At 40.5% G+C, this 23912-nt stretch overlaps 2 protein-coding genes across 12 annotated transcripts in view; one reads left to right on the top strand and one right to left on the bottom strand.

The window, feature by feature from the left end:
• Positions 1-19975, bottom strand: part of LOC117206696 (ryanodine receptor) — a 42825-nt gene extending 22850 nt beyond the window's left edge. For 5 of the 11 annotated variants that reach the window (XM_033446245.1, XM_033446247.1, XM_033446250.1 and 2 more), the window contains exons 1-22: positions 19818-19975; positions 17133-17529; positions 10618-10722; positions 10412-10510; positions 9531-9545; positions 8935-9012; positions 8769-8844; positions 8569-8681; positions 8196-8395; positions 7570-7752; positions 7299-7470; positions 6729-6898; positions 6446-6570; positions 6004-6374; positions 5594-5925; positions 4079-5187; positions 3595-3803; positions 3245-3344; positions 1429-1627; positions 637-1010; positions 191-422; positions 91-120 (exon numbers count right to left, since the gene is read on the bottom strand). In XM_033446245.1, the coding sequence (XP_033302136.1) occupies positions 91-120; positions 191-422; positions 637-1010; positions 1429-1627; positions 3245-3344; positions 3595-3803; positions 4079-5187; positions 5594-5925; positions 6004-6374; positions 6446-6570; positions 6729-6898; positions 7299-7470; positions 7570-7752; positions 8196-8395; positions 8569-8681; positions 8769-8844; positions 8935-9012; positions 9531-9545; positions 10412-10510; positions 10618-10722; positions 17133-17186 (4346 nt within the window). In that variant the 5' untranslated portion in view covers positions 17187-17529; positions 19818-19975. Of the gene's footprint in view, positions 1-90; positions 121-190; positions 423-636; positions 1011-1428; positions 1628-2675; positions 2776-3244; positions 3345-3594; positions 3804-4078; positions 5188-5593; positions 5926-6003; positions 6375-6445; positions 6571-6728; positions 6899-7298; positions 7471-7569; positions 7753-8195; positions 8396-8568; positions 8682-8768; positions 8845-8934; positions 9013-9530; positions 9546-10411; positions 10511-10617; positions 10723-17132; positions 17530-19817 lie in introns of all 11 variants that reach the window. The other 6 variants (XM_033446254.1, XM_033446246.1, XM_033446248.1 and 3 more) reach the window with 6 other exon arrangements.
• Positions 13538-16982, top strand: LOC117206698 (protamine-like). The gene is made up of 2 exons (XM_033446257.1): positions 13538-14240; positions 15588-16982. Exons 1-2 carry the CDS (start codon positions 14200-14202, stop codon positions 15922-15924), a joined length of 378 nt encoding a protein of 125 aa, XP_033302148.1. The 5' UTR covers positions 13538-14199; the 3' UTR covers positions 15925-16982.
• Positions 19976-23912: the final 3937 nt, after the last annotated feature.

Raw genomic sequence — 23912 nt, 5'->3', positions numbered from 1 at the left:
GTTTATTCGTGTTCTTCACATGGCAAAGACGCAAAAGGAATTTCACATGTGCAAATATTTAGATATGGAAGATTTATCAATTTAACTTACGGGGCATCCTCCATTTCTTTGCTAAGTTTGCTAGGAACATTAGAATATCAAAATCTATTTTCCCGAGAAGAACTGATTTAAAATATGTGTTTATACCAACCGGAACGGAGAGCGCCCGCGTTTCTTCTTATCGTCTTTGATGTCGCCGTTCATATCGCCGTATCCATTCATGTCAACCTCGCTAATTGCGTTATCCATGTTTCCGACCCGTGACCCATAGAGGGAACCCTTTCTTGGAGGTCTCAACGGCTTGTTTCTTTGCATGGGAAGCGGTGACTCCTTCATCATTTCGTCGGCTTCCACTGCATCCTCCGAATAGTTTCTTTGTAATCCTGGAACAAACAAGGTTTTCGTTGAAGACGCTCAGAAGTTTGAATTGGACAAATTATTCGTGTATTTATAAAAAATATAATGAACAGGCACCTCGAAGCAAACAAGTTTTTGCCATTAAACATTATCAGCGAGTGTTACGTTTTGGATATTTTGTATGTTTTTGCGTATTTACATTTCTGATAAATGCAACTTATTAATCGTAGAAGATCTTACCTTTAATGTCGCTCATACTAAATCCAGACCTCATGATCTGCTCTATTTGAGCAGAAGGCGCTGCCTGTTGAGCCTGCTCCACTTGTTCAGACAATAGTCTATTCTGTCGCATTTTGATTTCCTGCCATCTCCTTAGTTTCTCACTTTCCGAAATAAACGTCGATTGGCAAATAACCGGTAAAGATAATCGCAGGAACTCCCAGTTTGCCTTTTCCATAGTTTCGAACGTGTTATGAGAGATCTTTAAACATGGTGGAGTATCGGAACCCGCTGGAATCCTGGCTACATCTATCCTCGTGTCAGCCATATCGTCCGTGTTCTCGAAAATTGGTTGATCCTTGGTGTACCAATACGTAACTGGACGATTCATGTTCCTGGTATATCGAACACGATTCTAGACATTTTACTTAACTCGATAAAATTCGCAATTGGAAAGGAGCGAAGGAAACGCATATCTAATTGGCGTATAATAAAATAGGATCATCTTCCCTTTTGAGAAGATAAAATAGGGTGCCTAAAAAATAGGGCACACGTATTTTCGTATACGATAATCGCTAGAGAATTACTCGTATCGATTACTCAGGTAGTTATATAAATCATATGTCTAAAAACAAAGTTATAATTCCAAATGCACCCGTGATAAATAGTACACCTGTTTGTACACTAACCAAAAAAAAGAATGAAGTATTGTTTATTGACCGAAATAGAATGACAAGCAACCAAAACACGTTTCTTCCAGCCATCTTTCCAACCACGTGTAAGACGGATTTATGATTCACATGTACTACTTACACACAGAACGGTTCGTATCCCTCTTGCAAACCGCAGGTCGTAAAGAACTTCAAGGTATTTACATCCTGTCCGAAAGTTAATTTTGCTTTTTGTCCAACACCAAGCGTGAAAGCTGGTACGAAACAATCACCCTGCACGTCAGCGAAAGACGTTTCACCACCGAGCGCATCCATCAACAGTTCTCCGTTTAGAGAAAAGCCTAAATATTTCGATATTTGTATAAAGATTGTTTGTGCTGATGGTTAAACGCATAAATTTATATTGGATTGCTACCAGCACGGCAGGAATTAATTTTAAAAAAAGGGGTCAAGTAAAAGGAGTAATCCATTAGTGCGACTAGCAAGTTGAAAGTTAACGAAGCTTTACGTAATCGACTAGCAGCGGCTATAAAGATAAAACACGCAGATAAAATGCGACTATATACAACTATGCGAAGCTAATGTGAAAATTGACATAAGCGTTACACATGCATATAGGGCTGATAATATCATAGCATATATCAAATATTAAAACATGAAAATAGTATGACGTTATCACAAAGAAAATTAGCTTTGGAAAATGAAAAAATAAATTTTGCAGAAATGTCGTAATGAAGAGATAGAAGGGCACTCCATATTGGTTTAGTTCAAACAATATTTTCTATCGTCGATGAACCGCGACGGTCTTCTTTACAAAGCCTATTCAAAATTATTTTGCGATACCAAAATTTAGGACCACCCTTTGTTATAGTAGTTAGCAAACATGAATCGTATGGAATATGAAAGCTTTGTAGCTGTTATTTACAATATTAATTGAGTAGAGTACTGGATACGGAAAGAATACAAGGACACACATGATGCTAATCGACTGTGTATGATTAGAATGTATAGCTTCGGTTGTAAATGAATGAAAATTTGATATATACGAATACGTTGTCGTGATGATGTGACAAGGTGAGGCAATAATCCGCATTAATGACTTTGTGGAATACATATGCTTTCTTTGCCGTATGATGTTGCAAAGTTTGATTGATTAAGCAAATGACACTCATCCAAACTGTACGAAATACCGTGTATACAACAATGCAGAAAATAAGCGAAAGATATACGATAAAAAAACAAACGAACGTAGGTTATTTGTTCGACAATAAACTTTTGTATTTAAAAACACGTTTTTCTGTATCCAGTAATCTATCTCTTGAATCAAATTATATATATGTATAGCTTGAAATGGCAGCTGAAGCGTTCGCTTGAAAGATTCCGTCTTACTAATTGTTCGGTCAATTAGATCCAGGAAAACCCCGACAACGTCTCCAACCTGCCATTGTTTGCCAAATGTCTCGGCTGTGCCCGAGTATACTTTTTCCTCCTTTAAAATAAAATTTCACCAATTCAAAATCTCCGTTGGTGATTTGTACGCGATCCATGACACATCTACCTTACGATTAAACACGCTTAATATCGATATAATTTGCATGTACGTTTCGTCGTATATTACGTATCTATTTATATATGTATATTTGTATGTCCGCGCGAGACTGAGATTCGAACAAAGGCAATACGTAGGAGACACAGCAAATGATGTACACTTGATAGATATATTATAGAGATATAATGTTGCTCGCGGATTCCTTCGCGTTCGCTAATGAACGTCAAGCCACACTTCTCGAACGAAATCCCCAAATCAATTTCGTTCGATCTTCGGACAAGGAAACGCAGAAAAAACAACCAAGTCAACATGAAAAAGAACATATAGAGACAAAGACAACAGTAGTGACGAGAAAACTCAAAAAATGGTGGGCCTGCAGATCGAATTATTGGAAAAATTGGAGTCTTACTGATCGTTCGGTCTGCGACGTCAATGAAACATCCAACTACGTCGCCCACTTGATATCTGTGACCAAATGACTCGTGGATACCGGCGTGTACTTTAGTTACCTGATATTTACGATTGGTATCAATTATTTATGGCCTGTCAGCTTATGATGCATTTAGAATCTATTTCATGGACAAACATCTATCCTTACCGTGAACATTGTCGAAACCATTCGAACAAATTTATCTGCGATGCATAATTCGACGTACGTGAATTTTATTCTTTTATTTTTTCGTTTACGCGAGTTCAGTGTCTTTAATAACAAATTGCTCGAGCTTGAAAATCTATTGGATTGAATCAAGGAACACTTACGTTATAGCCGTCAAAAGCCCAAGTGGATTCGTCGCTTCCCAGCATATTCCCGGGAGAGCAGTCAGCTTTTGCCCAACCGACTCGCATAGGGCCAGCTGTCAGCACCTCGAACTCGAAGTACCACTTTCCGCTACTGACTGCGTAGTGTTTCTCAACGCGATATGTCCTAAAGTATAGTTGTCGTAACCTGTTGGCTTCCAACAGTAGCGCTGTGGGAACAAACGTATGGAGGTAAATAATTTAATAAGATTTTATTTTACTATTAGGTCGATCGGAGATTTGAGATTTTCACGATTTGGTATTGCAAAATTTCCAAAATAAAGACTGACGTTGCTAACGAAGCTAACTGAAATTCTGGCAAAACATCGGAACATATCTTTTTCTCAAGAACACGACCCACGCTCGGAAATCTCGATTATGAAAATTCTATTATTAGACTACTCTAAAATAAAACAGGATTTGCCAATATTTCAATATCTTTCACCTTCGTGTTGTTCTCCAGTAGGTGGTTCCAACATGTATCCATAAACCAAAAGTGTCCTCACAGTTTCACTGGCGGTGTCACGATTAGCTTTCTTGATCGCTTCGTCCACCTTCGGGTAGGGTACCAAATGGGGGCTCCTTCTCATCTCAGAATCCTCGTTCAGACCATAAGTCCATCCCTGACTAATCCTTTCCTTTGCCCACAAATTATGAGTATTCTCTGCAAGCTGGTCTACCAGTTCTTCCATCTTTGGCGTGAGTGTAATGGCGCTAAGATCGAGTGGTGCTGGTTTATATCCGCTGCTTTGCAGGAAGGGTTCATTTGGAAGCCTCAGAGTCTTTATTCTAGAGGGTGGTTTATCCATCGTGATATAATATCCCAAGGCTAGAATAGTCTTCAGTGTTTGCACTGCCAACTGAGTGTCGTAACGTTTTTCTGCAGCTGGTAATCGTTCAAACTGAACGATACATGGATGAATCTTTCTCATATCGTCCCTATGTTCTCCATATATCCAACCAGCTTCGATTTTATTCATCGCCCACATCTCGTGGATATTCTCAGCTAGTTTATCTCTGATTTGCTCGACGTAAGATGGTAAATTGATCATAGATGTGTCGACTGGAGCTGGGACGAAAGCCGTGTCGTCCTCGACCAACCATGGGCCAGCTAGGACCACCTTGTTCATGTTTCCAAAGTAGAAACAGGGATCCAAAGATAGAATTTGCTGTGGTAATAAGCTTTCCACCAAAGGTGAGAATTCTTCTGGCGGTTGAAACTTGAGTCGGCCGTGATCACCGCCTAACAGGAATCTACAGGATAGTTTGGACGAGCAGCTGATTGCGGGGAAGAACATGCCATCGAGGTTGAAATTTCGGAAGGATCCCATGATAGGTGCTCCGTTGAAGGTGAAAGTGATTATGGGCACTGTGAGATCCAATGCACATCCGATCACGTCGCTCTTTCTGATGTAAGGTTCCGTGACATTCTGAACAACTTGAGTTTTTCTACCACCGGTCCATAGATGTGCACCGTCGAAACCGAATGAATAGAGGTCGTCGCCAACACCGTTTCCACCCCATTTCTCGCCACCACCGGGGTATGGCATGTACCTTCGCAGAAAGAAATAAATAAGTGTTAAATCAGATTGAAGAATTCTCCATTGAAACTCTATGTGTATTTCTTTTCCCGTAAAATAAGCGCAGTTATACGTATGGGTAATTTTATTGGTTGAATTATTTTCTTAGCGACGTTGAGCGATTCGTTCATAAGTTCGGCAGCTATAAAACAACCTTAAGATTATCTTAAGTATCAATGACGTAATGATATTTTGTGTAACTTTGATACATTTAGTTGGCATCAAAGAAGCGAATTCGCTGAAATGACCTCGAGTTGATATTTGATAAAACCTACACAGCCTTAAAAGGACCACGAGTATCGATGAGACGATTTGAAATGATTTTCACTATCAGTGAATGCCAATAACACGACCCAATGGTCTGTCTTTTATTAACTTACCCAGCGGTGTTCGCCCATCCTATTCTCAAATGCGGCATCATGTGCGTGGTCTGTTCGATGTGGTCGACGGTGACTTCGAAGTACCACTTCTGATAAAGCGCCGAGTTCTCGACTCTACCGACGAATATGTTCGGTCTAACGCTAGCCACGTGATCGACCAGTTGCGTTTGAAGAAGGAGATTTTTTCCTGGCAGCAAGAAGTCACAGATATTGTTCTGCGAAGATCGAACAGCCACACCGTTACCCACGCACAGCGAGCAAAGTACGTCCAAGACTTTTGGATCTCTTCCGTGTTTCTCCAACAAGGAAATGATGACTTTAATGTGCTCGTCCTGTGAAGATATGGAAGTTCATCGAGATTGTAGGATTTCAAGTATTTTATCGTACGTTTAACTCGTTATAACGCTTACCCTCATCATGTTTAAAGCTTCGGGCGAGTCGATAAGAACGCAATGAAGCACGTCCAACATTCCAGTGCCTTCGCTGGAAGCCTGCGATCCGAGTCGACTGAACAACCAGTTCAAACGATTGCTGTTAGCAAATTGCGCGCAGTTTGTGTGATTTCCTTTGATAATAGCTGCCAATAGTTGATACAGGTATCCTGATATTTGATCCCAAGCTTGACCACTCTCGTCTCCCGAAAGTGCCACGAGGAAACCTTGTGACGTAATCACGTTGATCTTGTCGATGGCTTCGAGTATCAAGTTCAATATACCCTCTTCTTGAAACAGGTCTTGACGATTTCTCAGAGCGCGGAATCTGTTTTGTTTCTCTTCGTGCTCTACATAAATCGTTAGAGTACGTCAATCTACTGTAATAATAGCGTTTCTGCGATCATAATAGTTTGCTTACCCATGTCGTCTTCGGGTTGAGCAAAATAATTAATCAAGTCTTCCAGACACATCACCATTTCGTTCAGATTCACATTTTGGAAGAACATAGACGCTCTTCTATCTACTTGCAGCGTCTCTAGGCCTCTAAAACATATTCGGTCCTTTTAGCGATCTGCCTGTCCACGTTAATTTATCATTCGGTTTGTAACGGCTCTGTACGCTTCCATCCAAGCCTCTACCATTTTTAATTGCATACTTTAATGTGGAGAAATTACAGTATCGATCGAACGATAGACACTCACGTGATGAACTGGGTGAACAGACTGCTGCACTTTCGTATCACACGAGCTGTCCGGGACTCTTCCTCTTGAGACCGAGAGAAGTCCAAACCATCGTCCATCTTTCCTTCTTCGTGAAGGACGGCTTGCTTCTCCTCCACTTTGCCCACACCCTTTTTCTTCGTCTCGTACGACTATGATATAAATCAAAGTCAATCAAAGTCAAGTTTAATCCACCTCAACGAATAATATATATGTACTTTGAGTGTAAATGCGTGTACGTACATCAAGATGAGTTATCTCAATAGTTAGGAGTTATGAGTGTAAAAAATAAAAAAGAGGATGCATATGAATTTGGAATTTATGTATGGATAGACTTCTTACGTTTAGTAAATATAGTAATAAACGTTTTAGTTTGGACATTTTATATGTTTCATATTTGTATATATTTTAAGATATATATAAAGATCAGCTTTTATAAATTATTAAACTGTCCTAAGAGTTTTGTGCAGATGTGCATCTTTACTTCTTCGTTTAAATGATTCACTTGCTTGAATATAAGAATCCTACGTATAAATTGTTATTAATGTATACCTTGTACGAGACCCAGAGGCAAGTAGTAGCGTGCTGCATGATAACAGTCGAGTCACCATACTTGATGATGGGTGTACCGATAACTTCGAGGTCCTTATCCTCGAGAATGATCTTCTGATCATCCTTCTCTTGCCGTAACCAAAACGTTGAAGTCTCGGTCGTTGCCTCGTTTCTTCAAACACAGAACATAATTATGTAACTTACGATTATTGGCACAATGTCCCACTTGACCTTTGAACTTTTCTATTAAAACCTATTAATAGATATCTACCTATCGACCAGGTACAGTTCGTTGTTTTCTTTGACACCAAGGTAACGTCCAGTTGTCAAGTGTCTGATCCTCATCGGATGCAGCCAGTTGATAAAACCACCGGCCCATTTAGTTCTTGCCAGCTCCAGTCTCCATAGAGATCGAGCTTGACTCATTACGCTGCCTCCCTCGTACACCACTATACTGTAAGCAATATATTAACTACTAGAAGCCATATCTAGCTTCAGCTGTGCTAATCGAATTATCTATAGAAACGATTATCTCTAGTGGAATGAACGCGAAGATTTCGAAAATAAATAAATAACAAGTTGTAATTAACTTTCTCGAGAAGGATTTTTCTTCAAACAATGAATGCAACAATACGATGGTGTGAACCGTAATTGGATTGTACATTATGAGATATTTAAAGACGCAAGTTAGAATGTATACTATATGCAAAAATATATAAAACGTTCGATAGTATTTGTTATGACGCTCGGTGGATGAAACATATTTACGTTCAATCTACATCTTTTGTTCGGTTCTGTTTACAAAAATATGAACTTGCATAAAAATAGTTATTTTGCTGCATACAGTTTTGCTAGTCCAAAGGGATAGAGGAAGGGGTTGAATTTTTTAACACTTACTTTTGACTCGGTGTTGTGCCCCATGTTGACGGTATAGTGAGGCATTCGTCGCCACCGTGAAAAAATCGTAGAACGTCACCGCCAAATACGTAACCAACGTATTTCATCCGGCTGATTCCAGTGCCGTAAGGTTGTACCGACCAGTGGGTTACGTGGAACGAGGCGTTAACCACGGATAAGTCGTTCTCTTTTGTTGTGTGCTAGATAAATGTGGACGAGATTAATTTTCAAGATAGTGCGCATTCTAATGAACTCACGGTGAGACAACAAAATATTTGTTTATTTGAGTGCGATGCTTAACAAATATCATTGTGAACGAAGCTATTGGGAATATTACTGGAAAATATTATTGTTTTCTGTTTGTGTTGCTTACCAAGTATCTCTCAGTGGCCACAGATACCAGAATAAGGTCATCACCGACTCGAACCTTCTCACCCTCTGATCTCTGCTTCGATGCTGGATGCACAGTCCACCAACACGCCTCACCTAAATGATCAATCGTATTACGTACACGTAAACACGACAGGAATTGATATTAGTTGATATTAATTCGATCGCGTTCCTTCGGCTAACCTTGAGAATGCTGTTGCAGACCTACGTCGAAAGCCAACTTGTCGTTGGACGAGCTGGTCGATAAACACGCCAAATACTGTAAACGAAACAGTCAGTTCTTGTGAAAATGACGATCGAACGATGATACGTTTATCAATTATGTGCGAAAAAAGATGCAATTGTTTACCATGTCGCTGTTTTGATGCCTCAGTAAAATAGCGTTGCCATACAATAACGTTCTGTGTCCAGATCCAGTGCCCTTCCCCTAAAATTACGGAACGATATTCTAGCGATTAGATGAAACATGTAGGAAGCCTGAGATACACGTAGGTCAAAAATGGATTAAAGAGAGAGAGAAAAAAAAAAACATAAAATAAGTACACAAGCATACCGATAAGAGAAGGCCATAAATAATGATTGTTAACGAATGAATGTCAATGGCAGGCATGTATTCATGCTCGTACGATCGAAAAAATAAATGCGTAAATTGATTGTATGTTAATTGAATGTAAAAGAGAAAAGTACGCAGTCATAGAAATTGGCGCGATCAGCATACAAGCACAACGTAACTGTGTCAGTATTTAAACATAAGATAGAAAGATGCATAATTGAAGAAAGAAATTTCAACGAGGAGGAAAGAAAAGAATAACCAAATGGAAGAGAAAAGAGAAAGAATGAAAAGATCGGTGCAAGCAAATGACGTTACTCACAAGCATGAACGTAAACGTAAACGTAAACGTAAACGTAAACGGTGTCTTAGAGCGATACGGAAGGTATACTTACTAAATTTTCTTGCTGCTGCAAACAGAAACACAGATGTTGTAAATCTCATCCTTTCGCTTTGTCAATCGTGAATAGATAGAGAAAGAATAGTAGAAAGAAAAATTCGGTCAACACGCTTACAATGTCGGTCGATAGGTAAAAATGTTTTGCATGAAATTCTCGTTTTGCGGTGAGGTGCAACGCATCGACGTAACAAAAATTGGACATAAACATGGGACGTAAAAACAAATACGGACAAATGAAAGACAACTTGAGACGTGTTACACGGCTACATGGACGCATGCCACACTTATTGGATAAGGAAACGTGCGGATGCATTCAGAAAATTATTTCGTTGTGTCTTATCGAGGAATAAAAAAGGTACGGAAAGAACAGCGATTCAAACGTAATTTAATTCGCAGTCTATCAAAAACAACGTGGATAGGTTCGCAAAATCGCAGGTATCTACTTTCTAAGTGCATCGTTCAGTTTAGTTGGTACAATTTTACAAAAATATGGATAAATGATACTGATTAATCTCTCCTGTATACGATACATGAGATCAAATGGATTTTATGGCCCACTCCTATGCAGGTGATTTAAGTACAGAGGTCATTCACGTCGACCAATCGATTTACGCACGATGCAGAGGAGAGTCTTGTTTATCGTACGGATTAAACATACTGCAACTATTTGTTGTCACAGTTATCGAACAAAAAGTAGATACGGCGAATATATATGACGAGAACGCCTGCACAGGAAAACGAAAAAATATCACGGTGTGGAGGATTAGAAAATTAGAAAAGAAACAGTTGCTTCGACAACGTAACATTCGAACGATCGTGTCAGTGACACACGAGGATCATCGTACGATGAAGGATGATAAAGAAGTGGTACGTTACCGTCTCGGAACCGGCGGCGGTTACCAATTCCTGCAGAGCTCTCACCGACAGAGCTTGTTCTATTACGAATACGCATTGCGACAGGTCAGGTGGTATGTTCTGCAATTGTAAATAAAATGGTCAATATTAAATTTCTACATTTATTTGGCTCAACTTTGTCAGCAATCGTAACGAAATACAACAATCGAATTAATTAAAAATTCTACCTTGTCTGCGATATTCTCGAGGAAACAGTGTCGATTACCAAATCCCTCAGCTGCGAGGCAAACCCTTTCACCAGTTGCGGTACAGGACAGACATACCATGTCCTCCTACAATTTCGATCCATCGTTGAATTCAATTTTTCTTTTATCATTTTTCGTCTAATTATTCGAAACACGAAACAGTACTAGCAAACGCTGATCTGTTTTTAATTTCCATGGCATCGTGTACATACTATATACAACGATGTTATATACATTTTGATGATATTTCGTTGCAATAATGTAATTTTCGAAATTCTCAGTTTTCGAAATAACTAATATATAGTACTAACAAACGCCGATCTGTCTTTAATTCCCGTAGCATTGCATAACTGTTATATAATAGAAACTTTGATAATTCTTTTGAAATAACGCAGTCTTCGAAATGTTCATTTATTTAATAAATATATAAAAAATGGTAACGTAGTGAGAGAAAGAGGTGTTGTGTTTAAAAAATGATTCATTGATGCATTAGAAACACGAGAACCAACGACGACCTTTGCGAAACGCTAAAATATGATGTGAGCCAAACGGCAGATGTTACGCACAGTGCCAGAACCAATTTGGACTGTCTCAGGAATGTTCGACGCTGGTTTTATACAAGCATACTGGGAAACGCTTCTCAAGACTTTCAAAGCGAATTGTCAGGGAAACGATTTCACTGTTTTTACTACGCAAGCCTTGCTTAAGCGTTACTTAAGAGGCAGGAGTGGTAGTATTCTTCGGTATAAGACAGTGGCTTCGACTGAGTCATATCTCACGCGAATGAGTTTTATCATGCAATTCCGCCAATGTACAACGCAATTCGGCGAAAATATACAGACAAGAATTTTCAAAGTAGTTCTAACTTGATTAAACAATCTGTACTATATATTTGAAATAAAACAGTGACGCGACACGCCGGTGCGCTTAGGATTGCATTCTTTAACAACAGTATTGAAATTATCGACGATTAAAATATAAAACTTCTGCTGAGGAACTTGAAAACAGAAATATATGAAAATATATAATGCAAACTTTTATCCATATATTTTACGACAAATCATTCAAATACTCAAAATTTATCGTTGCAAATGTAGAAAATTTCTACGGCAAGGTATACGAACTGGTCATATCGAATACTTTGATAATTTTGAAGTAAATATAGCGATAGTATTTTTAAAGCGGCAGATTATGGTCGTGGACGGATTTAGAGTTTCGAACGGATGTGAATGATCGATTCTAATTCGCCCGTGAGTTTCAAATTAGCGTCTTGGAGCATATTCGACGGCCCGTGGAAACTTTTTACGCTCGATAACGCAATTAAACAGTCGCTCTTTATCACTGCGATCGACGACCAATGGTGCAATATGCTAACACAATTATTTCTATCGTCAACGACGACCTGTCATGGCGCGTCGTATCGCTCGCAAAAATTCCGTGTTGTTCCTCCATATAAAATTCGTACGCGCGACGTCAAGAGTAACGGCAGTTCTGCTTCGTTACTTTACATATTTTTCACGCAGATAAAAGGAGCACGCATATCCAAACGCAACGCGTACGACACGAACGCCGTCATGGCGTATTATAAGAAAAACGTGTTCGAGGGTGAATTAACATAACGTGTTACCGGGTTATACGAAAAGGCACGCAAGTCTCATCTGGCCGTCGAGTATATTTGCGATTCAGGCCTGCCAACACCTTTGCAAATTTGTCTAACGACAACGTTGATGGCGTTTCGCATTTTAATTATTATTTTAGCTGTTCGTTAGCAATTTCTGATAAAATCTAAGGATCACCGATGGCTGATTACAAGTTTCAATCGTGATTTCTCGTGGTATTTCATTCGAATATTGCTGCGCGAATAATTAACAGACAAACATCTTTGCAAATTTATTTAATGAGAATATCGACGATGTTCTCTGCCTCAATTTCTATTTCGATTGTTCGTTGAATAATTTCCGGTAGAATCAATAAATTACGGACAACAATATAGGAATTTTGGTCGCTTACGATCTATGTATAATCACGACTTTTCTCGGTGTTCCATTCAATTATGGAGAATGAAGCAATCGAACACGGATAATGAATCAAATAAACCAATTATTTCCGCTCTCCGCGACATCAACCGCGATCGAACCTGCAACGTGTTGCAAGCGCGGGTCAAGGATTGGTTTATATTTTAGTGTTCAACAATTGGGCGCGATTTTATTCTAACGTGTAATAGATGTATATCAAATCCATTTATGACATCGTACTAAGAATCGTACTTCAATCGTATAGGTATAATTTCACAGTTTAAAAGGAACAAACGTTTCGATTCGAACGATTACGTCGTTAATTGCCGATCGATATCTTCATTGTATAGCGAGGTGCTTTCAGCACTTTCCAAACTACTCGTATCGGCTACTTGGCCCGTGGTTGTGTACGAAACCGACGAGCAATTGTTACGAATCGTTAATGATACGTTCTTTGCGTTCTCGTACGCAAGCACTCGCTGAAACGAAGCACGTTATTAACTCGGACGGTCGCTTTTCGACGTGGAATCTTTAATGAAGAGATACCTACACAAGCTGTATTGATCATACGGAACAATGCAACGTCGATTGCTAAAATTAACTGTCACGACGCTCTTAAAGAAGAGAGTTGACAGTCTAGAAGTGGCTCGTCCGCTAGACGCACGGCATATTTAAACGGTCCAATTTAGTATTAATTTTAATTAGCCAGCATCGTCTATTTGTCGCCACTCGTGCCGTTAGCGACGAGTGAATGTAAGCGAATCGTAAAAGTGTGCACGATAATTTTGAGGGGCGCTCTACGATGCCAATAGCTGTTGACTTAATTAACGATCATTACATACAAGCCAGCGGATCGTGCGCGATGACATGACTTTTTTTTAGCCATCTTTATATTTCTCGAGACATCTCAACATTCTCGAACGTTTTCATTGGACGGATACCGCCAAAGATAACATCCATGCGATTCTACGTACGTCCGATATATTTTCGTGAAATTACGTTAAACGATTTATACCAGTTTCTGAAATTGAAAACGGTGCAAGGAAGAGAAAGAAAAGAGAGAAAACACTGGAGAATGAAATTACGCTCCTATTTCCGTCCTTTCTCGAAGCGGGGTAAAATTGATTTACGTCGGACTCGTTCTCGTGCCAAGCAAGGCTAGCGATAATTTCGAAAAGATTATGTATATTTGTCTTCGTTAAACTGGATGAACGAATGCGTCGTTATAAATTTCGTTTAATCGCATTAATCGGCTCTCGATAAAGTAAACGGGACGTGAAACGATGAGACGATGGTTTTACTGGGATTAATAACAAAGATAGAAATTATCGATTTGCGTGTCGATGATAAACGAAACGTTCGGTTATAATCAGCTCCATCGTATTAATGCTCGATTCACGTATAACACTATCGATTCTTCTGTTCCTATCTAAGCGAATCTAGCCGATGAAAGCTTCAAATGTTTTCAACCGTTTGGACATTTCAGGTTTCGGCCACACATAATCAAATTTTCAAGTAAAGCTTAATAATAACGGCACAGCAATAGAACATGGATCGACCATTCGATTATGAAAATCCTAATGACGACAGGTGAGACACGTTCGATCCTATAAACTAGGCTAGAATCGTGTTTAAAATCATTTATCTCTGAATCGACACGATCGTTCCTCTAAAACGAGGTTGGCTTTCCTATAACTAGATCGGTCTCGATTAAATTTCGTCGTGAATCCAACGATAAACTTGTTTCTCGCACGATTTCCTAATCAACGAATCGGCAATCCCATATAGTTGAACTCAACTTCAAAGGATCAAAGAAATATTAAATATATTATTTTCTCGTTTGAGACAATCGATTTGTGACACGTCGCACACCAGCCAAAAACATATGACAACCATATAACGTTGCATGCCCCTAAACATTTTCTTTCTTTCTTCTTTTTTTTTTTTTTTTTTATTTAGCCGATACATATTTACTAAAATGCAGTATATTTTATCAGTGAAAAACGTGAAATTCGGTGGCGATCGATAACATTGTTTCTCTTCGAATAAATATATCCGGTTATGCTTCCCAGTCACGAACGCCACTTACACTCGTTTAACACTTTGGATGGGGATATGCGATATCGTGTAATTTCATTAGCACGTAATTTCCTTCGATTCGTTTAATCAAACGCATCTCGTACCTTGGAAACACGACAAAGAAAAGTAATTAGTGTCGGTTATAGCGGTCCATGTTTCAAAAGACCTCTGGTTTAAGGTATTTCTTCGTGGCATAGTAATTTCCTTGGAGACCTTGGAACTTGGACGACCACTTTTACGGATGCGCGATTCTTCAAAGATTCCCCCGTGCAACTTCTGGGTCACGAGTAGTTTCCACGAACGATCCTCTTAACGATATTTCGAATTAAAAGCAATTCTCAACGCTATTTTACGAATTAGATGTTATTTGGTCTTCTTTTTGAGGCAAAACATTTTAGGTTCGTAACGGGGTAAGCGTTCTCACTAGTAAACGATATTCGCGACATGGAAGATAGTTCGCGAACAACGCTTGCAAAATATTCGCAAGCATTTCACGATCGCTTTATGATCACTTTACGATTTTCGTGCGAATATTACTCGTAATAAACTCATGAATAGTTCTTTAAAGCTACGAAAATGTGTCATGTACCAATCGTGATCGATAGGAGCTTCGACGTAGACCGAGGATTTTCATGCTTTTCATAAATAAATATATCCCAGTTCACCACAACTCAGTAACAATAAGATCGATATGTCTTGCATGTAGAACTATCTTTGGATAATAAAGGCTTTATGGTATATATCACTGATCGAAAACCGCCGATACAGGCGTTTCAGAGAATTATGTTTCATGAACATATTCGCCAACTCCTAAAGATTTAAAGGCAGCAATTTCAACGTTGTTCGTTCTCTTGATAGAAATGTAACGCAACAGACTGTTCATCAAGAACCGAATCCAGCCGTGGATAACCCAGTTGTCGAAAGGGGAAGTAGAAGAGGATGTCGCAGGCGTTCCCGAAGAAGACGAAGGAAGTCCAAATGCGTCTGCAAGCCTCGTAGAAGGTTGATTCTATCGTCTAATCCTTTCATCATCTTCTATTTGGAAATGTACTTCAAAACGCCTGGGAAACGCGTGACGACAGTGGCTCGCGAGGCTGGTAAAAAGTGGTGTTCCATGTCGGAAAGTTCAAAGCGAAAGTACTACAAGCTCGCAGAAAGGGTGAGGCGACGATGCTCCTCGCGGCGGAGGAGATAGCTTGCGATACGATGCACGAAGTGTCTGATTTACTTCGTATCCGTGATATCATTCTGATGATAGGATAAGAGAATACCCGGAAGAAAGCTTGAACGCTCTCACGTAACAAAGTGACGCGTATTCCAAAGCAAGAAACGGCCGTTTGAAACGCGAAACGCGTGCAACCTGCAGAAGTCGTATTATCGTAAAATCGAGGCATCGTATCGAAATTCGAATCATGGAATTCGTGTTCGAAAAACGAGATCGAGCGTATATACATTCGCACTGAAACATACTTTGTACTTTGTGGAACGAATGTACAGGTTTTTTATACGTAGAAAAGGCCAGAACGTTGCGCAACGACGGCGTGTTGCAGAAAATGGAAAAGGCAAATAACAGAGGAAGGGAGAAACACGGAGGAAGAAAAAAAAATCGATGGACACGCGTGTCGGTGTTGTTGGTCGGCGATATTCCCCGATAAGAGGACCGCGTGCATCAGAGAGATATATTTTTACTAAAGGCGGGTATTAAAGAGTCGAGCATCGAGCGCGTGCAGCTTACGGAAGCTCAAGGCTGTAGCTACCCTCTCGGTCACTATGTTACTGCCTGATCCTTGCGGGTTGAACGAGGTCAAGGTCGTTCGACACGAGAACTTTAAGTGCTTCCACGATTCATTGAATTCCTCCCCCCCCCCTGTGCTCGTCCTTTGCAACGGAAAATCGCGATTTTATGCAAGACAACAGCACCGTAAACACCGCTCACACCGCGAATGCTAACTTTAAACGCCTTTTAAGCGGATTTACCCAACGTCACCTACTCGCTTGCCATCTAATTGCGTTCGAGCCTGAACGATATCCGACCTTCTACGATGTCGCGTTCTTTCTTCGCCGAGTCCAATCCTTCAATAACATCGCGCGCTTTTCGACCGCTCCCACGTGATGATCCGAGCTAGTCGAAGACTCTTCTGCGCGCGACTTTTACGTGAAAATATCGCGTAATCGTTTAATGTCCATCGAACGTTTCTCTCGTTGGATCAGCGTTTGCAGGGTACCAAACTATAATACAACAAAAAAGAAAAAAAAGGAAAAAAAAACGTTCCTTTGATAATAAAGGTCCATGTCACGCTCAACTGTTAAATTGCTCTTTGGAATCGTAAGATAAATCGCTAGAAAAATTTTCCTATTGCGTTATCAATTTTTAATGTAGTAACGGATAAACATTTGACTCACCGTACGGAGGAAGGATACGTCATCCTGCTCGGAGCCACCCTCGCTGTCAGCCATCCCGTCGGTACGTTTTCACGTAGCCTGACGCCGAGCTCAGTTCACCTCTCCCTCGCGTTATTTTTCTCGGTCGTGGTCTGGCCTGGTTCTCCGCGACGCACGTCCACCGTCTCCAGCCTCGTAGTCAATAGGGTGCGGATGAACGGTCACACGCGGTCACAATTCGACATGGTTCGCCTTTCCGGTGGCACACACACGGCTGCCGGTGCGGAACGTTTACGCGCTGGCCGACGATGTCCACCAACACCACCAGCACGGTGTCGACGACGTCCTAACCTCCGATAGCGTACCAATGATCAGCCACTACTGGCCGGAGAGTGGCTCGCGTGAACCTCGGCAACCCCTGCGCAAGCGCCCGTTTCCTTCAATCAAATTCCGCATGCTCGAAATTCCGTCGTAATGAAAACGATACCCCGTATACACCACCCCTTGTTGCTGTTTTTCTTTTATGTCAGGACAGTCTGCTCATTTCGGTGATTTAAGTGGGTTGAAAGGGGCTAGTAGTTTGGGAATTCCCTATATCTCCAGCAGTCTTGATCGACTCGATAGATTTCACGAATTTATCGAGTTCCGGAATCTTGGAAGTTTAGAGACATGGAATGTTTCAGACGTCCTTAGGATGGGAAAGATCGCGAAATATTTTTGAAATTCATTAGCAATTTACCGGAAGGTTTGACTGGGTTTACAATTGATACAGCGAATGCACGAATCGTGTCTAAGCTGCAAGATCCTTCGTATTTCGTCGAAAATATTAATTAGGTTACCCCGTTACTCGAAAAGAAGTCAGAAACAGGGGAAATTGTATTGCGTCCTACGCACTGATTTAAACGATCAAAGTTGGGAGGAAAGCGCAGAAGGTAGAAGTTGGCTGAGCGAGAAGGGGAGGCTGCCTGGATCTTACCGCGTTTAATTGAATTGGGAAAGTAGAGAAGTAATTATCGTGCCCTAGAACATTTCTACCTGGTGCATTTTGAAACTAGATACACACATTATTATTTATTATTATTATTTAGCAAATATCGTAATGCATCGCAGATCGTTTGGTCTATTATTTTTCCAATGAATCATCCACGCGCTATTAATCTTCGCTTATCATTTCTATACACGATCACTGCTAATTGCGGCGTTGATTACGGTAGCGTTGCTATCATTGTTGTTAACGGTATTATCGGTTTTACTATTTACGTAATTGTAGTGACGATGCGTAAACGTGCGTCAATTAAACGGAGAAAACTTCCATCAACGAAGTCCGTATATTTAGATATAAATCCAACGGGTGACGGGTTTAAGTAAAAATAGTTTAGAGCAACTGTTCCACCCCCTCCCTTCCCCCCGTATTACTTCCGGTACAATTTAAGGTATAACGATCTGACGTCTCACTTGGAACAAATTCCTTTGCCATTGCACTCTTCCATTCTAATAACCGCGTCAAATTTATAAACCAACATACACACGCGACACGTAAGACCAAACATAAAATGGTTACGAGTAATCCGTGGAAATCCAATTTGCGCACGAATCGGAATAAATCCAATTTCGTGTGAACCCTTCGATCAAGTTTGAAGCAGTTCTTCATCCTCGACCGATATTCGTTCCCGAATATCAATCGAACAAATCGAATTTAATTACTCGGTTAATTAAACGATATCATCGACGATAACAAACGCGATGGTGGACGACGTTGACGCGACCAGACACACGCTTCGAATCGGACCTGTTTCATTCTCGCGTCTATTTCCAGCAACCGGCAGAAATAGATGCATTTACCACACGGTGAAACGTGCGAGGGATCCGTGTGAGCTTGGCCGTGCCTCTACTCGAATTAGAAATGGCAACATGTTAATCGAAGGTTAAGGATATCGCGACGATGTATTAGCGAGTCGCGAGACGCGATCCCGAGAGGAATCGTCGAGAGTGCGTACGAACGACCGCCGATAAATCAGCGACGCGTTGCCACGAATTGGCAACGAATCAGCATAAATTAATATTGTCCTAGTGCTAAATATTTCTTTGAACAATTCTTACGGAGCAGCAGCGAGAAAATATACCTTGTTACCGAGATGGGAGCGTGTGAACGAATTCGTGCGAGTGTTTCGCAATTTTGGAAATTCGCTGCCAGAATATACACGAGCTACGTGGAAGATCAGCATCGTCGCGTGCATCTAAACGGAATATACCTATCTCTGTGCGCGATCGATCACTTCGATCGAGCAATCGAGCGTTTCATCCACCGATGTAGGAAACATCGTCGCGAAAGAAAAAGGTAAGAGAAAAGCTGGCCGTACGTATCTGTAATTAAAACAGGCACAAACTTTCGAGAAAGCTGCCTGTGGCGCGTATCGCGTCCACTCGTACGCAGCCACGCATACGCTTCTCCATGCGTACAGTATGCAAATGCATCGAGGTCGATCGGTCTGCCGAGTACCCGCAATGCAACCGGTAATTCACGCCGCATTACTTTCAAACTGCACGCCTTTTTTTCAGCCACTTCACTGTATCGCGAAACAGACGAATCGATCAGAAACCAAAACTGCCCTCGAAGTTTCACCTCGAGAATCGAAAGGGAAAACCGTAAAGAAACTTCCTTTTACACTATACACCAAAAACAAAAAAAAAAACGATAACACTCACTCTTGTCTGAAATCGATTTGCGGATCGACCTGGATCGAGCCAGGGGTTAATTCGGTCGAACGATTCAGGATGGCTGGATCGTTCGTTTTCTTGGTCGGGCCCCACCGACGAAATTCGTATCGAGGCTCGAGCGGTTCTGCCGGAGCACGATGCCGAGCGGAGTGAAGCGAGCGAACGAGCTAGCGGCGCTCTCCGGCTATTTTCAGCCTCGAGCCGAGCCCGCGTTGCCTCTCCTCACGCTACGCGTCGCCGTTCCTCCGCGTTGCACGCAAAACACACCGTGTTGCTGTCGCTTCTCGCAACGACGGTGTCTTGCCTCGTCGTTTGAACGAATTACGAGCAAGTTCGATAATAAACAGGTTCGTCAAAGGATCTTAAAAAGATAACGAAACTACCCTAAACAGATATTTAAACTAGTAGATATTATTTCGCGTATGACTCGTTTCTATACTTCTGGATGTCTCGTTTCGTGTTCTCGGAGTATATTTTATGTGCGTGTCAGAGAAACGTATGACTAACGTCGGTACAAGGAACGGCTGTTATTTATTATTGCAACATATGTAATTACAAGTTTCATTGAGTCGATGTTACAATTTTGCAATTGCCTCGTCGCTGTTGGCAATGTTTGCCAAATTCTCCTGTATCGAGAAATAGACTTGATTCAAGCGTACAGAGAATTCCGACAGTGGTCAGACGAAGCGTTTTCCATGAAATTACCCTTATAACGCACCACCGACAGAGAGTAAATTCTGGTGTATTGATCGCACTTGGTTGTTCCCGGCTGTTGGTATTCGTTCGCGTCTCGTCAGCGGGTCTGCAGTGAATAAAGTAGAATAGGATTTTTTTAGCAGGATATATTTTTTAACGATTGCGTGACGTTAGATGGCGAGATTATCTAACGTTGTACTGTTTTTCTTTTTTTTTTTTTATTTTGAGTGGCTATTGTTTAGAAAGGATGTAAAAAGATTTTTCTGAAATTTATTTCTTACGATACTATTTTTTCGTCCATTGTTATTACCTACTTCACGTCGATAAAAATTAACGCGCGACGAACGTTAACAAGTTATAGATAGAAATTCAGTGCGATACAACGATATATCTTAACTTATGTTGACTACGATCTACGCGATCGAGATAGACGCTAGATCCGCGATAAATCTTCTACCCCTGTTTGTTTTATACGACCTCGGTGCTGAGCTACTGGTTGATTGACTTGCTTTGATCGATGGTTATCGCAGATTTATTGCTCGATAGAAGAGAACTTGTTAAAATTCTCACCGTGCGATAAATTCTTCCTGCACGATGTGAATTCGGTAGAAAGAAAAAAGAAAAAAAGGAAGAAAGGAGAGTATAACGAAAGGTAACAGCGTGTATCGATGTTGACTATAGAAATTTCGTATAAAATAGAATTCACCGAGATGTCACGCGATACGATTCACGGCTCTATGGTGTTACGCAGGAAAGCATGTGTCATTCCTTACACTGCACTTCGTCCTCTTTGCGTGTACCTTAAAATACAACTATAGAGAAGCATCGAAGTAATCGAACGACGATATAACATTATTTCTATATTTGGAGCTTCACGGAAGGGTGTCTCTATAAATCACAGAGAAATCTCCCTTAGGACTCAAATTAAACAAACCTCAACCAAAATGGCATCCGCTCGAAGAAAGCACGATCCACGAAGACTCAAAATGTCAGTATCCAACCGTAAAATATCGTTGACAAATGGTCGGTTCTCGGCCTTCTCGCGATTCTTCTCCGACCGAAGAGCAATAAGCCGCGCGTCAAACGCGAGGAATTATTGACTTTATCTGTCCCTATCCTAGCGCCCCTCTTTATATCGTGTAGCGCGGCAAATACGCGGTGGCTTTTTATCGAATATGGCAAACTTACCTAGACAATAAATCGCCTTAACCTGACCCGAGTGATCCCTTTATTGCCGGGCCCTTCGAAACGAGGGAAGGTTTGGCCCGCTCACTCTTTCGTGCTTCTTCGCGCAAATAAATTTGCACCGGCCGACCTGTACGCGTTGGAATCTGCCGGGGGAGCGTAATTTATTTTCACCCGTCTGCACCGAAGGCAATTGCATCATTTATATACGGACGCCGGACCGCTAAGGGTGGAAATTTGAAATTAAAACCCTGCCGAGCCGCAGCAACGATGGAAACTTTTGTTACGAGGTGTTCGACATTTCTCGCGATTTCAAATTGAAAGTGTATAAGAAATTGAGCGGATCGATAGAAAACAGTCATATGCCACAAATGTCATAAATTTAGGAAGGAGGACAATTTTTAGATGAAAGCTTTTCCAGAAAATGTACCGGATTGGAATCGCTTTAAATGTTAAATAAATGCCAATTATTCTCATACAATAATAAATTAATCTTTGATTTATTAGCTCTTGTCACTTTTAAATGTTGAATCAATTTGGCATATTTAATTGGCAAACAAATTTGGTAGTAAGTGGAAAGACAGTCGAAGTATAACAAATTTTTAGTTAATCTCGCGTATTTGTATTATTTTGCTATAAATATTTTCTTCTCTTCCCGTTTCATTTGTCCTCGTTAGAAAAACGTTTTCTTCTTTTTCTTACTGTATTCAAGTGGAATAAGCGAGTAGTATTACCCCATCTTTAAAATCTTTAAAATCTAAGTATCTTCTTACGAGCTTCCAAGAAAACCAAGTATATTGGCCTTCTATCTATATTCTATTTGTTTGCTTTCCTTGACGTGAAATTTTCATACGATCTGTATAAATCATGGTAATACAAAAACGTACATGAGATGTTATATCGATACACGGAAAATGGTTAAATGAAAGCTAAGAGAAACTAATTGATAATAAAAAGAATAAAAAACATTGATACAGATGTGACACGTTCCCTTTTTCCACTAAACCTCTCAATTGTTAGCCGACAATCGAGGGAACGAGCTTGGCTACATCGAGGACTTCTCTTTATCGATGTATTAAAGCTCTTAATACCAGCTTGAACTTGTACAAACGCTGTTATATCGGACATGGCTTAAGCCCCGTTCAAACTTTCCCTTATGAATAAGTATTTCTCGGTGTCGCGAGAAACCTTGTCCGTTCCATTGCATTTATTAATTATACTCCGTGCAATGGATGGAATATTCGATTGGATAAAATGGAAACGAATAAACGGGAGAATGCGAAGCATAAATTGGATGCGCAGCACTTTGCGGACGGAAATTCGTGTTTCGTTTTCCCCCCCGAGCTTTTTCGAAATTAACATTCTACAAGCAAAGCGTCAAGTATTTAACTGTGAAAGTTAATATTTTAGTGAGTTTGTTTGTGAATTGTTAAAGGTTCAGTGTCGAATATACCAAGCAAAAAAAAAAAAAAAGGAAAACAGGAAAGGGAAAAAAAAGAATAAAATTTGAAAATATCGCAATGTCTGTATACTCAGTCAATATTTTATTTACTAGCAAACCGTTATTATTTTCGAACGAGTTAAAACGTAATTCGATATGGAGATACGATGTCGTCGTATTTGCGGTTTAGGCTTTCAAATAAAATATCGCTCGATTGAATAAAGCAACGCTTATCGGCGGTAACGATGCAGAATCATAGATGTTTCGAATAAAACTGGCGAATTCTAAAAAAAAAGAAACAACAGGTAATTTTCGTTTCCCTAGGAAAACAAACGGAGATAAAGGGATCGCGAATTGAGACAAGTAAAAGTGATTTATTGTTTCAACAAGAATATCATTCCACGGAGATCCGCACCGTTTCGAATCTATTTCATTGGAAGGCGAACCAAGGTATTTTCGGATAACAATAAAAGTTCCGACACGCCCGTTTCCACTAGCGCATCGATGGTTTACCAAGCCAGGCCACGACATCGTCCTCGTCGACCTTAATTTTCGACACCCAGGAACTGTTGCGAGTTGGCAGAGACTAGACGACCACCGAATCCGCAGTCGCGGTTTCAGCTCCGACACCGAGGGTGATCGAAAAATTTTTTCCCTGTTTATTTCCGTTTCATTCGAAAATAAACGAAACCAGATTCTGTTACGCGATTCTGTTTATACGCTAATAACTTTTTCCCTCGATATTTTGTTTTTAATATCGA

This window comes from Bombus bifarius, unplaced genomic scaffold, assembly GCF_011952205.1.
Source record: "Bombus bifarius isolate JDL3187 unplaced genomic scaffold, Bbif_JDL3187 scf7180000008008, whole genome shotgun sequence".
NCBI lineage: Eukaryota > Metazoa > Arthropoda > Insecta > Hymenoptera > Apidae > Bombus > Bombus bifarius.
The sequence above is the reverse complement of the archived record's forward strand: the minus strand, read 5'-3'. Positions and strand labels throughout refer to the sequence as shown.